This window comes from Leuresthes tenuis, unplaced genomic scaffold (assembly GCF_036924035.1).
Source record: "Leuresthes tenuis unplaced genomic scaffold, fLeuTen1.0.hap1 SCAF_6, whole genome shotgun sequence".
Lineage (NCBI taxonomy): Eukaryota > Metazoa > Chordata > Actinopteri > Atheriniformes > Atherinopsidae > Leuresthes > Leuresthes tenuis.
The window spans coordinates 12482568-12499693 of NW_027325360.1; the positions used below are offsets into that span (position 1 = coordinate 12482568).

General features: G+C 40.6%; 1 protein-coding gene across 2 annotated transcripts in view; it reads right to left on the reverse strand.

The window, feature by feature from the left end:
* The window catches only part of sema6a (sema domain, transmembrane domain (TM), and cytoplasmic domain, (semaphorin) 6A), a 102399-nt gene that overhangs the window by 9571 nt on the left and 75702 nt on the right, over nucleotides 1-17126 (reverse strand). Inside the window, exons 13-18 of one of the 2 annotated variants that reach the window (XM_072387652.1) lie at nucleotides 15322-15495; nucleotides 13618-13758; nucleotides 13429-13506; nucleotides 9282-9340; nucleotides 8447-8467; nucleotides 5316-5495 (exon numbers count right to left, since the gene is read on the reverse strand). In XM_072387652.1, coding sequence (XP_072243753.1) covers nucleotides 5316-5495; nucleotides 8447-8467; nucleotides 9282-9340; nucleotides 13429-13506; nucleotides 13618-13758; nucleotides 15322-15495 — 653 coding nt within the window. The remainder of the gene's footprint in view (nucleotides 1-5315; nucleotides 5496-8446; nucleotides 8468-9281; nucleotides 9341-13428; nucleotides 13507-13617; nucleotides 13759-15321; nucleotides 15496-17126) is intronic. The other variant, XM_072387653.1, reaches the window with a different exon arrangement.

A 17126-nucleotide genomic window follows, 5' to 3' on the forward strand; every position in this document is an offset into this window, starting at 1 on the left:
AACAATAAGCTAATCAGTGGAGGAAATTATGGCTTGTGGCTTGACGTCAGTCAAGGAAGAGCGTAATACTGGGAAAACATCCAGTCCACTGTTTCTTTAATGACTCACAATGAGCTGTGAATAATTCATCTGTTTCACAAAGGCCTATCACAATCTTTGGCCAGTAAGAAACACAAACCCAAAATCTTCCGCATAATATAACACTGAAGGTGTTATATGATTTATTTTTTGCTCTCTACTACACTGCAATCTCCTTGCCTTAAAGGGACATTACTCCAACCTTTAACCTAAATCCTATCATCCTTTTTACAGGATTAGCCTAAATCCAATAATTCAACTGCAAAGACATATAAAACTACTAACATTTAATTTGTGCTCAGCCTCTTAGGCTCTTTAAAAACGTCACCTGTCAAATGCTAAGTCTGACATCAATGAGAGTTCATGGTAAACTAAAGCCTCCATTACTTCAAATCTTGTTGTCTCACCTCCAAACGAGATAACTTTGTGCTACTTGGCACTGATTGGTTGTTTGAGTTCTATTTGCAGACCCTAATTTGTGCATAAATCCGAGGTTAAACTTACCCTTCCAAACTATAGCAGCTGATTTGTTGTTGTTAATAAATACAGGTGTTTATGTATTTACTCTTAATTGAGCTAATCAGAGCATGTTGCTGGACATAATCAAGGTGACACTCATTAAATTTATTACAGAATACTGAAATGTAAGTTTGAAATCAGACTCCAACCCTGATGTTTCTTTGCCATATTCTGACAGAACATATTTGACAGATACCCCATAACTACATGCAACATTTAAGACATGCATTGCATTCAAAATAACATTGATTAAATGTCCATTCAGCTGCTTTCCAGAGAGCGAGATTAACTGCAATGCAAGGCATCTTGACATGAAAAAGAAAATAAAATAGAGCCTGTCTGAGCAAGGTCATTCTCTCTTTCTATCATACCAGCCTCACCTTGGCAAACAGGTGTCAGACAGATACCTGCAGCCAAAAATAACCCATTGCACAGCAGTTGTCCTTTGATTGTGAAATCTTGCCATGAAGGGAAATCGTGTCTTTAAATGAATTTCAGTAGCACTTGTGTAATAGTAAAGTGTCATCAAACTATCGTAAATAATTATTGAGGGGTTTCACATTGTATATGGTTGTTGCTTTTTCTATGAATCATAATCTTTTGCTATCATAGTTCCAACATGACAGGAACTTTAACAGACGCCTGAATTATGTGCAAGGTACGACCAATTTCTATCATAAAAATAGCTTCATATGGCCAACCTATTCTCAAAGAAAAATGTGAAATGGTAAGATAATCATAATCTATTGATTTGTGTCCGATCATGCCCCCTCACAAAATGTGCTGGAAACTCAAACCAGATGGCCAGTTGAAGTACATTAGTCTAACCTGTTCAGCCCAGGGAGTCTTTCTGGGGTTCCTGCTTGAAAAGGACATGCCCAAAATTAATTTAGCATTTCTCTGCAATTACAAACTCGGTGTAAGCTATCTTGGTATCCAAATGAAGCTAACACTTGTGAGACTTCATCAGAGCCGAATCAAACCGGATGTTCCCCTCCCACCCCCGGTACCGAGAACTGAAGAGGTTAAAAGCTGTTTTGGGTGTGGCGAAGTACAATCTTGTTTTTATCAGCACGAGTACAGTTTCCTGTTTCATGACTATTTGACTTTTCGCCATGAGACTGGACTTACATGGCATAGTGTACACTCAGGCTGCTGTTAGCTTGTCAGGTATCTAAAGCTAAAAGACAACAGTGTTTGAGGAGGAAGAACAACAGCCCCTTACAAAGTAAATGAATGTCAGTGTTAATCATAGAATGTCTAATATTCATAAAATGGAGTTTTCATTGTTAAATTTCCTCCTAATTTGTGCCTACACCTTGTACATAAGTATATGATACACATATCTCCATAGATAGACCTTTGTCATTTTATTTAGCAACTCATTTACCATGTCAGATATATTCTTCCTGGTATTACCTTTTGCTCAAAATAAGTTTTCTGTGGAGAGTTTTGGTACAGAAGTGGAATTTCCAGATTTGGTCACACCAGTTTTATTTTTTACCTTACAATTTCAAAGACTAATCAATATAAAGTATAGAGCATAAACAGTTCATAGTTAAAATTGTGGCTCGCTATACAAAAAAAGACAGTTGTCTACTCTGTTCAGCTACAGTATCTCTTAACATCTTACATCCACTCGGACTCTCCTCTCCTCCATCTTGTTTTTTTTTCATATAGCTCAGCCACTTTGTCTACCTTCCATCTCTTATCCTCCATATAACCTTCGCTGCTACATTATTGTTCCGTTTAATAAATCTTTATCATGTGGCCCTCTTTCTCCTCATCCCCAATGTCTCTTTCCCAGTAGTCTCTCTCCATTTCTCCTTTCCACCTCTCGCTTCATTTTTCCTTGGATAGCTGCTGTAATGAACCCATAAATTGGAGCAACACAGCAGTGGCTACAGGTCGGGGTTGGGGGAGGGTGGATGTACTGAAGAACGGGGGTAGAGTTGAGCCTGACAGAGAAAGGGAGACAGGTAGAAAAGAGGAAAACGGGGCAAAGGTACAGCAGGACAAGGATTCCTTCCTGCAGACAGGAGAAGAGATATGACTCCAGTTTGAGGGGAGACAGACTGATAAACAGAGAAGGAGGTGCAGGGATGGAGGAGGAAAAGATGGTGGAGGCCAATAGGAGCAGGAGGCTCCATAAATTGCTTTTGGAATTAATTTGCACCAGGTAAGGTATAGCCTTGGAACATGACATCCTAGTCAGATGAGAGGTCCTGTGGAAGGGAGACTGATCACAATGGCAGCAGATGGTGGAAAGAGGCAGGACTGCTGGTGGCTTTGGGGGCAGGGTGAGCTATGGGAGGAATGGAGAAAGGTGTACTGTAGAAGTAGCTGAAAATATAGCAAAGACAGATGAGGGCAGCTAGACAAACACCAAGCTCAAATGTACTGTGAAGCATAAGCAACCACCTGGTTACCCCACTGGAATGCCAAACAATGTGCTGTTAGGGACGGAATATCATCAGTGTGAGTGAAAACTCATCACTGTGCAGCAATTCTAATTACTCTGGTGATGTTGGGCTAATACACATTGGCAGCACTGTGATAGTCATTAGCAGATAATATTCTACTATATCTCAACTGCAAATGAAAAAGTTCGAGGGTGATTTTAATTTATTTTTTAAATCATGAACAAGCCTGCAAAGCCTGGATATGAGATAAAGTGTTTTTGCCCAAGCATAAGCTTGAGATTGATGGTTTGGTTAAACGTTTATCCCTTATTACTTCTGTTAAATCAGCTGCAAGAATTTATCTATGTAACCAAAACAGAGATACCATTACTGAATCACTTTGTTACTCCATAATTGTTTCTTATGTATACTTATATTTTCCAATTTTCCTCCCACACACGCAGTTTGCAAAGTTTTCACAGTACAGTTGACACCTGAAGCCAATAATACTGAGGAGTGACGGGAAGGAAGAGGAGGCAGGATGGGTGGAGCGGGAAATGAGTACTGTTGGCTGCTGTGCTCAATTTGCCATGCTAAAAAGCATTAAGCTGTATGGAGGCAAAACTGTGCTTAATACCATCAAAGCAATCAACACGGGAAAAAGACAAATATATAAATAGCAAAAAAAGACATAGTCTCAAACCAAGCCATGCAAAATATCAGCAACTGCTCATAATAAAAGCAAAAAAAGACAAAAGAAATCTCATCAGAGCTGAATTTCAGAGAAAAGTTTAAAAAAAGAAGACTGTAGAGCTGAAATTGAACTGATAGAAGCAGTGAAACAAGCTCAAAGGGTGTCCCAATAAAGAAAACCAAAACCAAAAACATTAACAATAATGATCACACTGAAAAAAACAGCAGGAAGCTTTATTTTGAAATGTGAAGCCTTGTTGCAGTTACCTGAGCATAAAAGACCCACAAAACCCCCTGAAAGGAGATAAATATTTGGTGGAATCTTGTTTCAAGACAGGTTTTAGCTTCTGTCATGGTAGAGAATTCCTCACCATTCCTTGTGAGGCTCAAGAAATGGTACACCTGCTCAGGTAAAGGCAACTTGGGGGGAGGGGGCAACAGCATGTTGTGATGCTGATTGTATGTATGTTGTCTGAAGTCTCTGCCATCATTGTGCTTAGATCTAGCCACTGTTGCCTTACTGCTTCCAGCTGACAATGCTGCAGTCATCGCTGAGCCTCTGTTTATTCCAGACAGGAAATGCTGTATTATAATATGTATAGTGGAAGACTGAACCAACATAATGTTTTATTTCGATGTTTATCATTTTATCGAGCCCTAGTTTATGAGAAAAACATACAACTGATGTGCGTCACAAAGTGTTTTTGAACTTGTTTGAATGCATTTTTTCAGCACAGCTAGAATCAACCTATCAGTCTTTTTTGTCAACACTTTTCTTCTTCAAAGACTCTTCGAGCCATGAGAATGAAGAAATATTCTGTCTGTTCTCTTTTGAGTTGAACTCACTTCCCAGAAACAAGATAAAACCTTTTTTTGTGAAACGCAAGTTTCAGTCACAAGTTTCTTTTAACTTTATATTGTAGCAAGGACATGCTGCTTTTAACATGATGTGTTATAGGTCTGTCTGTTTTATTCTAATGAACTGGCAGCATTACAGAGGCCTTTATCCTCCCCCCGCTCGATAAGTGTTGTCCCTCTCGTCTCCTCCCATTCTATCCTTTTCAGTCTGACTCATTTATCCAGTGAGCCGTCCTTGAGGCGGCACAGCATTAGGCAGGTTGTTAACACATAAGAAAAGGGCACTCAATGTCATGTCACCGTGTCGCAAAGCATGACAGAGCTGGGTACTGGGCTATCTTCAAGAGGAAATAAATACATTGCCATCTTCCTTTTCAGAGTGTAATGGTCTGAATATTATATCTCCTGTGGGACATTTCAGTCCACAGATAATAAATCCATCCTCCAACATGTGTGTGTGAGTATTTGTGTGTGCTTACTGGCATCTTAATGAGCACTGAATGTGTATGTGCATGTGCCTGCATGTGTATGTGCCACGTAGTTGTATTTGCATATGTTTCTGTGGAGGGTTTACTTGCACAGTGTGAGGCCATTTGTCCCCTAGAGAGAAAGTCATCCACCATTTCTACACCTCGTCAGCTGGAAGCAGCATTGCAGCCTTAAATCTCAATTACCTAAACCCCTCCCTTCCACTTCAACCCCCACTCTCCTGCCACAGGTGACAATGGACCAAACTGACTGTTGCCGTTGTGTTCCAAGGCTTACCATTGGCTTTGGGCTGAGTCTGAGATGGCACGGCCACGTAGGGGTCCTCCCCTTTGTCTGAACTCATTGGGGGGTCCTTCCGCTCTACCATGCGGCCCCGCCCCAGGGGGCTCTCCGCGGCCTCGGGCAAGGCTGAGGTGGGAAGTGAGAGGCTATGGTGATGGTGGTGGTGATGGTGGCCTGCCGGACACAACACAGGTTAACTTACGCTCACAGGAAACGGGGGAGGCTTCGGTGGATGCAAACAAGGGCCATCTGGGGTGCTCTTACACATGAACATTTATACTTCTATTCCTCTATGGAAGCGAACGCACAGACATATAAACACACACAAGAACAGCTGCTGGGCTGTGTGGGTCAACAGGGTGTTTGCCCTTGACTCTCTGCAACTCATTCGCAAATACATGAGTGTGGGTGTTTCTCAGGATCGATGAGTGTCATTTTTCTGTCATTCTCTGCATCTCTATCTTTCTCACTCTACCTCCTCTTGTTCTGACTGACATGTCAGATCTCTGCTGGGCCTGCCAGCATACAGTTGCATTTTTCTACAGTCACTACGGGGTGCCTTTCTTTCATATGTTGGACAAATGACAAACTTTCTCCCCATCAATCACGTTGAGAACTCTGCCTGTAATTTTTTTTCAAACTACAAAGTACCTATAACTCTGCTCGTGTATTTTCTGCTATCTTTTGAGAGCTTTATTCAAATCAAATCTTTTTGTAAATTTTGTAGCAATGTTCTATTCACTGTGATGTACAGCAATAACTTCTTGCATTTTAAATCATAAAGTTTGTTTTAAAGCAAAAGCAAAGTCGTTAGAGTGGAAATGAATGATTCCATAACTATTTTAATAACCAGTCAATAATTTAAGGCATTATCAAGCTGACATTTCAAATAATCTGTGGTTACAGCTTCTCAAAGGTAAAAAAATGCTGCTTTTCGGCCCGTCATATGTTGTCTTTCCATCAGATCTTTTGCTTCACAAAACATGCAAATTGTTAATGATATTTTGTGCTCTGGGAAATTGTGCTTTTTTTATAATTTGCAAAGTAAAGAATAACATAGATTTCTCAGTTGAATTAATGCCTAACTTTTCTTCAATAGGTGGGTAATGGATCATACACATCCCTGTGTCTGCCTCACTAAGTTTCCCATTTTCTTGCTCAATTTGTGTTTGCATTTGTTTGGATGTTTATTTTCTAACCATGACAATCACATTATTGCCCCACATGCTTACTGTTAAGCCACCCTACACACTTTTGCTCTTGCTATATATTGTATTTAATATATTGTATCTAAGATACTTTTTTTTTTTTTTTTAAAAAAGAAGCATTCCCGAGATAGAGAGTGACATCACTTTTATCAACAGCCTCTTGTGGAGCTCAGCACTCAGTAACCATTTTGACAAGCTGTCTCTATGGAGAAGGTGACAGCATGTAAGTGTGTGTTTGTTTGGGGATGTGCACGTTCCCGTTCGATATGTGTTTATGCCTGTGCTTGAAGATGGGGATGCAACCCTGATAGACCACACTAAATAGACACCCACGCACAACACCACCCAAAGCCTCCTCCTCTTCTGTGTGGCGTGGCAATCATTAAAATGATTTATTTAACTATTGGCCCAAGGCTGAGAGATTAGTGTGACAGGCCTATTTTATAATTCATTCCCCCACTGCCAGGGGAAGTGCAATTCAGGCAGATGACACATATACAGAGAGCTCTGAGCTTCAGTGCTCCTCCATGGATCAGAAAGGAGAAAAAGCCCTAAACTGCCAAAGGATGCACATTCCTCTCTTTCTACAGATTAAAAGAAAGGCGTGGATATCTAGTCTGGAGTAGAAGAGGAGGAAAATGGAGAGGAGGCAAATATTTATCATCTAATCCATATCAACCGCCAACAGTTAGATAGACAGTCAGTGGCAATGGCTGAGACTTTGTGGGGTGGTGTTGAAAACTGGGTGTTGCCTGTGTGAGTCTGTTTGTGTGCCTGAAAACACACAGCCAAGCCTGTGGGAGCATATTCAGCACTACGGGGGGGCACACCAACACAGACGCTTTTTCGATGACCCTGGATATCCAAAAGGAGGAAGAATCACAGTGGGGGTACAGCCAAGGGGGGTGAGCGAGAGGGCTTTCTGGAGAGGTTTCAAAATATCTATTCTTGTCATTCTGTATGGATCTGACCGTTTTGATCTGGCAGCTGTGAGGCACTGCATGTGTGTGCGAGAGAAAAGAGATTCACTAAAAACAAAGCTAATGCACCCTCCGATTAGATAAAGAGGTGGATGTGAGTGTAGGTGTGTGTGCTATGGATACCAGTGACTTTGCTGCAGGCCAATCACATCTGTTTGTCATTCTTTAAAAATGTGTCACGAGAAAAACTGTTCCAACCACCCAGGGTGATTGTGATATTGCATGAGATTAGGAGAGTAAATACATATCTATGAGAAAAGCTGTGTGTGCATATGTCTATGCATGTTTACAGTGGCCCTTCTGAGTGAAGCACGTTTGAGTTTACATGGTTAGCAGAATCAGGCTCTAAACAGGCCAGTTTGATATCTCGCTCTCTCTATCGACACATTTCCTATTTAATGTGCACAGTGAGGAAATGCCTCACCATTAAGACTTTAAACCACCAACAACCAGATCCATCCAATTAACAAACCAAAGGTCATGACTAATCAATGCTATTGCACAGAGGGTAAAGAGGAATGGAGTGTGGGGGGGGGGGGGTGAGAACAAGGAGAGAGAAAAGATCTAATAAGACTAACAGAATCAGCATCAAAGATTTTCAACTGTGATTGGCTATCACTACGACCTTTATCGAAACACCAACGGGGCTAAATCAGGAGAAACACTATGAAGCGATGAAAGTGACGGACTTTCATTATTTTCATTACCTTCATAACCGGAAGGGATGTCTATCAAAAAGAAAGAATGAAATAAATTCAGTTAAAACCTTCTCATTGATAACTGGTCTTTACAGATGTGGGAGGAGTTTTAATTTCCTTGAGAGGGGATGATTGACTGAGCAGATGAAGAGGTGTGGCTGAAGTTAAAGATTTAATGTAAAATGTGATGCAGCGTCTGTTTTTAATTAGATTGCATGTTGTAGATGTGGAACACTTACCATTCAGCGCCACAAATGTATCTGAAAGAAAGAGAAAATAAACAAAGGGAACCTTGTTATTGCATGCATTAAAGGGATCTTATATGCTTTCACCTGATGAAAAGCCATGATATTTAAACTAAGTCCAAATTGACTGGCTGCTCAATATTCTTCTCTTTTAATCAGAGGGAATTTATATGGCCTCTACAGCTGGTGAAGGTCCAACAGTCTGGGTTCCCTTGACTAAACATACAGATGGAATTAAAGGAACATTATAGTCTTTATTTACTCTGATTAAGGGATTTAATGCCAAATAGTTTTGTTTCTTTTGGAAACTGAGAAAGTCGATTGAATATCAAAAGTGTATACCATGTGCTATTCAAAACATTATTCCTGACACAAAAAGATCAAATAATTGGTCCCCAAAGAGTAAAAAAGACCTTTAGATTTGAAGATGACTTGGTTTGGTTTAGTTTGTGTCCTGTTTCATAATGAGCCTTCTCACATACAAAATCTCTCCCCTCTATGCAGCTGAATGGTTGTGTTTTTGAGGAGATTTGCAAGAAGGAACCCAGTCTTCGTCGTATCTGGACACAACACTCTATTGAATAATGGACTAGAGAAATGAGGGAAGAGGACAGAAGAGGACAAGAACTGAATGGGACAGATGGAAGGAAGGAGCTGAAAGAGAGGATTGTAAGGGGGAACAGACGGGAGAGGAAAAAGGTGATGGCAGTTACGAAGGAAACGAAAGGCTGAGAGGAGAAGGAGACAGAGTTGATAGAGAAAAGAGGAATGGTGGTGGTGGGGGTATGGAATAGAGGAGGAAAGATAAGAGTGAAGAGTGCCTGCTTACTTTGGCAGTCTCCCAAGCCATCTGTGTTACCATGCTCCACGTCCTGCTCAAAGGCTGATCTGCGGGGAACAGAGACATCATGGTCAGCAGTGGAAAACAGGCCAGGCCATGCAGGCTTGCCACACCTTGCAAAGTAACAAAGCTATGGGAAAACTACTACAAAAACATCATGAAACACAGCTTATCTTAGTGCACAGTGTAAGCTGCAGAGAGTCCTATGCTGGACTGAAATCAAGGAACACCTAGCAGGTTCCCTGGAGACCTAAAATCAGTGGTTATGTGAAATACGGTAAGTAAAGTAACTTCAGTAATGCCGCAGGACTTGTCGCCAGAAGAGTTGATAAAAAATAAATTTGTCTTTATTTCTCTATAATAAAAACTGATCTTCTCTTGCTTAAAAAATTGTTTGACAATTTAATGATGATTTTTTCAAACAGTCAAGCACAAACTTTCTGTAATACTAATTTCTACACTTTGTTTGTAAACCAAATTAAGTATGACCTGTTTATTAGAGAGTAGTAGTATTTTTCAAACATTGCAGGCCAAGCCTATCTGTCATCCTGTCTTTATGCTAAGCTAAGCTAGCCCTATAACTGTTGCTAGTACTTCTAGTTTCAAACTTATTTTACAAACATGGCAGGATCTTTTCATCTAACTCTTGGCTAGAACTTTTTTTTTTTTTTTTAAAGCCCATTTCCAAATTTCTTTTCACTTGAACTTCACTGTGTGTTATCATTTTCTCTTAGTACACACTATTTGACTTTATCAGACATCAGTACAGATTTGAGAGTGAAGTTGTAATCACATGGGCCAAGGGCAGAGCAGTGGGGGTAACCATGCTTGAGGGCCATCATATGACACAGAGGGAGAGAGTTTTGGAGATGTTATTTTCTGATGCCGTCTGCACCAAGACCTGTTTTCTCCCTGAAAGACCACCAAGCAGGCTGTAAGGGGATCGGTGAAACGGAGCGGACCAACTGTCAACCAGGATCACAGTCACGCATGACAGCTTTTCACAGTCCTCCTCAGCTCACTCCTCAGTACACCTCCTTCACTGCTTTTCCACCCACCTCTCATCTTCCTCACCCTCCACTGGTCACAATTATAGCATGAAGAAGAACGATTTTCTAAAACTCTATCACCCAGCCTCTGTGCTCTGATCAGAGAGAAAATATGGACCTCACAAGAGTAGCCCTTATTTTTATCAAGACAGGCTACATCTATTGTATCAGAAACAAAGTAAAAGTCACTTCTTTATGTATACCATTCAGCCACAACATTAAAATGGTCATAATGATAGGGATAATGACGATGGTCTTGACAACCAATTCCCCTTCAAACTCAAGCACAACAGCTACTTAACAAGAAGAGCAGCATCCTCTTTTCATATGTGGGGGTTCAATTAATCAGCTTATCTGATTTGCTAGTCACATACACAGTCATAATCACAAAGCATACGCAAAGTTGCACAACTGAACCTTGCTAAGCACAAATATAATCAAAGCACACCTGGTATCTGCCGAGTATTCCTTATAGATATAATCAACTTGTCGAACCCAGAAAGGTTTTTATGCTTTTTTGAAAAGACCAAGGCAACCATGTCATCTTGGTTTCCATTGTAGGTTGATAATAACATTGCAGACTGTGGTGAGTTAAATATTACAAGGTTTAAATTCCCACTGGCCTTGAAATGAATTAACAATGAGTATTCACACTACAGATGTAGTGTCTGGGCTTTACTTGGCACATATGAAGAGTGAATGAACCACAGTGTGAATCATCAAATGAGGAGGTCAGTTCCATAGTGACTGCATTATAGAAACAGAAGCACAGTGTGTTTGGATGTGACACTGCAAGCGGTCAAGCTCGAGGTTAAGATCCCACTGCAACCGCATAATGCATTTTTAAATCAGATTCAAGTTGCATCGTACATAACTGGAGGCAGCTAAGAACCCTATTTTATTTAATCCTGCATCAGATGTGATTATTATGTGAGATGTGAGGTTGTACATAGGGGACTTTGTTGCTGAAATGCAGGTCAGGCATAATAGCATTAATTATTCATATTTGGAGTTAACTGGAAGGCAGTAGATGTACTGTACATACAGTATGAACTAAGTATGCAAATTTGCCTTCAAATTATTTTGATTACTGGCTTTCATTTAAAAAGAAATGGGGGCTTTTTGGGTCATAAACAGCATATGGGCACATTTTAGCTGGGTATGCTCATCTGATATGCTGATTCCAGCAACACAACTGTTTATCTATTTTGCAAAATAACAACCATTCAGAATCATGTGCAATTACATGGATGAACAGGGGGGTGACTGGAGACCATATTGCAGGAGACTAGAGTGCAAGCTGTTTATAGGCAGTAGGTATGAGAGGCATAACTCCACATGGGAAAGCTGGCATGCTAGCATCAAGGCCAGATGGAAGAAGAAAGGCGGGGAGGCTTGCAAGAGCAAAAGAGTATGTCAGAGGAAAGATGGAGGGAAAAGATGGATAAAAATAGATGTACAGGCAGGCTTGGACAAACACAGGTAAGAAGACAAGGAGAGAGGGTAAGAGGGGCCTGTTTGAATGAGCAAATCTCTCTCCACCCTCATTTAACCTCCACTGTTCTGCCTTGCAAAAGTTTTGAACAGCTTACTACTGACCAACAGATCCTACCAGACCAAATCCCGTCTCTTCCACTTAAAAATATTGAACATTAAAGAGGCAAGGTTATCTGCCCTCCTAATGCCTCTGTTGGCTCTTGCTCCAAAGTGGAAACTCAATCAGATCTGTCCATCGCATCAGCTTTGCAGAATAATAATAGGATGGGTAGCATCTGTGTTTTCGCTATGCAAGTTTTATGTGGTGCATTGCCATGCCAGACCAATCACTTTGCAGCTGGGAAATCAAATTCATTCATCGTCAAATAGCCAGTGGAGCAGTTTGTCCTTTTGTTATGACTTCATCTATAAAATGTTTTTCCCACCACAAAACTTCATATGATGTTTGTTCAGAAAGCATATTCTGGTTCTCTGTCATAACTGGAGCCACAAAATTATAGTTGCTGTGGCCATCAAACCTCCCCAGCACTGCGTATCCAATCCCAAGCCTTGGGCAAACAACACTTTCCTTCCATTCATCCTTCCAACAGCCCCTTCAGCAGTAGGTAACTCCAATTATACAACAATTATACACCATGAAAAATAGAAAGATTGAGTGGTGAATGGCACAGGTATTACAAAAAGATGGAATACCATTCTACTGCTTAAATTCAACCAAGGCCAGAAGTTTTAAGAGGGTGAAACTGACTGGATGGATTTTAATACTTATGATACCAACAATTTGGTTGTGTTTACACATAAAATTATTACGCAAAAAGATTCAGAACTTATTTTCCACTCAAATTTTCAATTAATTTAACAAACCAAAAGATCAACACCACACATTTGGAAATAGCTTTCCTGTGGATATTGCTGCTTGGTCTCTAGTATCACTGCCTGTACAGGACAGAATCATAGGTTTCTTCTGTGAGGGAGCAATACCATACTTTCTCGGTGGTGTACTTCTGATTGCTTGTCCCAAATGTCAAGATTTGCTGTAAGGTGTTTTTGAGAAATAGCAATGAAAGGGGTACTGAAGAGTTATCAAATCCATAGACAAAGTTGCTATTAAGTGCGACTGACTGAAATTTACAGCAGTGAGTGAGAGTGGATGACATCCATGCAAGCTCAGAAAGAATCTATTCACACATTTTCAGAAAAACAAGTTTCCAAATCCCAGAGCTGAAAACTGAACACCTAGCCCTATCCTACCTAACAAATATCTGAATAGTTGAATATTTGACTGTAATAGGTCTAACCCTGAAATGCTTTCTGTTACTTTCCAACACTAAGTTATGGTGAGAACCAGAATTATTGGTGAATGAGTCTAAAAGTAAGCCGGTCCAAATTGGATTCTGTAAAGAAAACCATTTAGCTTTCCAGCATTAGCAACAGTACTAAAGAAAAACTGATTGAATATCTTCACCAAAATTACTACTTGGTAGTTCAGCCATCTTTGACTACTGTCAATTTGCTGTTTTTTTAATTTGCTGCCCACAAGACCTCCTCTGACTTTGCAGCTCTTTGTGATTGCACCTGTCTTTACTTACTTGGCATTGCCAACCACTTGTCTGCAGGCTCCTTCTGACACCCAACCACAATATGGGTCCCTGGAAGCTATACAGGACCTGAAAGATAACGACACACACCATCAAAAAATTATACACTGAAATATGGCTTGAAATTAATAAAAAATCAGAGTATGATGTAATGATTTCATTGGCAAGCATCAAACTTACTTCTTGCATCGTCCATGCCTTTCACAACGAGACAGCGGTACTTTCACCACACAGGAGGTGAAAGCCACCCACAGAACTTGACTCTTGCTGTCTATCTGCATACCAATGATGCGCTTGTCCTCCACTCCATCTATACTGCACCTAGAGAAGGTGGAGAAGAGGACAAAACTTATCATAATTATTTATAATTATATATTATATAATTATACCTATCCTTCAAAGATATTGTTGTTAAAAGGGAAAGTCAGTGCCACAAAATAAGAATCGAGACAGGAGTTAATTTTTCTTTCAAAAAAAGGTGGAGATTAAGATGGGCCAAACAGACACTGAGGTCAGCAAGAACACAGATAAAGCTGGACAAGAGTACATGAGGTCAGGAACAGAGTGGGAGATAAAGAGAGATAAAGAAAGGGGTGATACAGATAAACAGACAGATGGGCACTGTGAGCAGTCAGCAGCACTTAACTGTAAAATCCACTAACTCAACCTCAAGCCCCTCCACACCCCACCCCCCTCCCCCCAACACTCCACCACTCCTCCATCCCTGTCAGTTGTCTTTGTCTCCGCATCTCCACAGGGGCACACTCTAATCTCTCTTGGGTGAGTCAAGCATCTTTCTATCCCTTCTCTCCCTACACTCCTCTCTCCACCCTGCTATCCAGCTCCTGGGATTTAATCTTCCCTTTACAGAGCTCTGGTTCTGCATTAACTCTCTCAATTAGGGCTTAAAGTTCATCTACACTGGGTAATGCACAACAATCGGGCCTACGCTGATCCAGGCAGACAGACAGGGAAGCAAAGTCACTTACTGTACACGACTAAAGCCAGATGGCCGGCTGCCGACAAATGCTCAGCCCCAGTCAACAGGAGAGATGGGGAAACAGAGGGAGATGCAGGGAAGAGGCGGGAAGGAGGCACAGCAAGGGGAGAGGACAGAAGAGAGGGCCCAGCCCTTCATCCCCTACAGACAGCTCAAAACATAGTCACGTCATGTTCGGTAACAAACCTTGAAAGCCCTCCTGTCAAGCTCCCCATCTCTCCTCTCTGGTCCTCACAACTGTTTTCTCTCCCTCTTGTGTTTCTGCTGCTATTTGTTCCTTCTCATCTATTACCTCCCAACCAAGTATTTGCTTTGGCAAGACTATACTCGGGCTGATTTTTCCTTACTCCTTATACTTCAAATACATGACAGTGCTTATCTCAACACTCTGCAACATTAGGTCCATGGACACAAATTCATATGGTACCAACAAACATGTAATGTATTAGAAAAAAATCCCAGGCTGGCTCTGAAGAATAACACAGGACTTTGAGTTTGTGTGTGTTTTCTTTAATCAGCCAACATCTTGGAGGAGCTTAGCTTGGCTGTGGTTGGGAACCACACTGCTATGTTACACACAGCCTTAGTGTCTATGTCTTTAATTTAGTAGCTGCGGTTGGGCAAAGTGTAACCTGATAAAACTCTTTTAAATGATAGAGTAGCCATCTGGTATGCTGGCTTCACTACAGCGCTTGGGTCAGGGGAACAGACTGGTAGTGATTGAGTTGGTGGGTTGGCAGAATTGATATATGGTTGAAATACAAAATTAAACACATTCTCTCCCAGTAACACACACATATAGGCTAAATCTGGCCTTTGTTTGTTTGTAGCAACTGTATCCATGTGATTCTCTATCATACACACATGTACCCAGAGCTACATACTTGTCAGGGTTGTAGACGTTGAGCTCCTCTAGGAACAGGCTGTCATTGAGCAAGCCATTGCTCATCTTGGCTAAGAATTTGAGGATGATGCCCTTTTCTGATCCCAGGAACACCACTGTGTGGTTCTTATGGGGACCTGCCTCATTGTCTACCACAATGCGAGTCAGACGATACCTGAAAGAAAGTAAAACAAGTCAAACAACTGGTTAATTATTAGACTTTTGTCATCCAACAGAGAAACATGTTTGTTCTTTCGAAAAGCAGCATTTGGTGATCAGTCAGTCAATTAACATGCTTTACATCATGCACGTCAAATGTCTAAAGAAGACTACAGAGCTGCAGAGGGCTAATAATTTCAATAATTCCCTATAATTTTAGTAGGGTATACATAGGGCCTGTTAGACACTTTACTATCTTTTTTGTTTTTATTGCAGCTGATCGCAAAGATTGGCTCAGCACAACTTGCATACAACCCCCATAACACGAGATAACAAGAGATTCAGGTTAGCTCATTAGACACCTGCCAGTACATTTTGGACGGGTGCTCAGTTGAGCTTGAGGGTGATAAATATTCATACAGATCATACAACAAGAATAGGGTTAAGAAATATCTCTTCAGACAATTCATCTTTACCATCTGATTTCATAGCATTGCAGAGGCTGCTTCTTATCACTCTGTTAGTTTAAAGCCATCAGTGTTTTCATTATGCTGATTATTTCATCATTTTTCAACCCCCTGCACCCCAGAAGCTCCTGTTCTGGGACAGTCAGTATTTTTATAAAATCCCACACAATTCTCAAAGTTTTGAAAACTTTTTCAGAACCAGTTCTACAGCATACATTTTACTGACTTATTGTGTTGATGCTGGCATAAACTCTTAATTCACAAGTTCACTTTGGTGAATTTTTTTCTTCTTTAAAAAAAAAAAATCAAATTGATAAGGATAAAGACAACTACTGTATCTGAGAAATGTCCTAAATGCCTCTTATCCATAGAGCCTAAGGTTGTTTGGGCCTTAAAGTTGTGGAGCTGATACTGATTGGATTTGAGGATGTTTTCAGATGGAAGTTTTAAAATACAGCTTATGGCTTTAGGGGTTAATAGAACAAGATGGGATTTAAAGATTAGAGATGGGGGTTTATCTGGAAAGCCAGGAAGTCCACTGTTACCCTCATTAATGTTTACTCACTGTTGTGGGGAAAATGAGTTAAAAGGTACTCGCTATTGAAATAGTTGTTACTTTAAAGAAAGAATTTCTTTCGACGTGATGATAAATGCCACAGGTACCTTACTACAGAAAACTACCCTTTTACACAAAGAAACTTCAAATTCAAAGGCCACAATTCTGCTCTTTGCTGCCTCTGTTGTCTTAAAATATATCCTTAAATTCTCTGTGAAACTGGCTTCATCCAGTTAACCCTGACAACAATGTGAAGGTCTAATAAGGTTTGATATGTTCACTCACAACAGGTGTTCCTAAGGACTGCATCAGTGGGATTGGATCTCATCAGAATAATACAGACTCAACCAGTAAGACATTCAAGATAATACAATTCAAAAGAGGGAGATTCTTCACTGTGTGTCCTCCCCTTCAAGTGATTGATTGTGTCCCTGCTACAACACAGAAGTCTTGAGACCAAAAAGCGTTTTAATTTTGAGGAAAAAAGCTTGTGCTATATATTGGGGTGTCCTCTCAGGGGTGCAACAAGAATCAAACCATATTACTGATTTCATTTCCAGTTGACTTTGGATCAAAAATAGTAATCCACATTGAAACCACAACAATATCCTCCTCCACCCCACG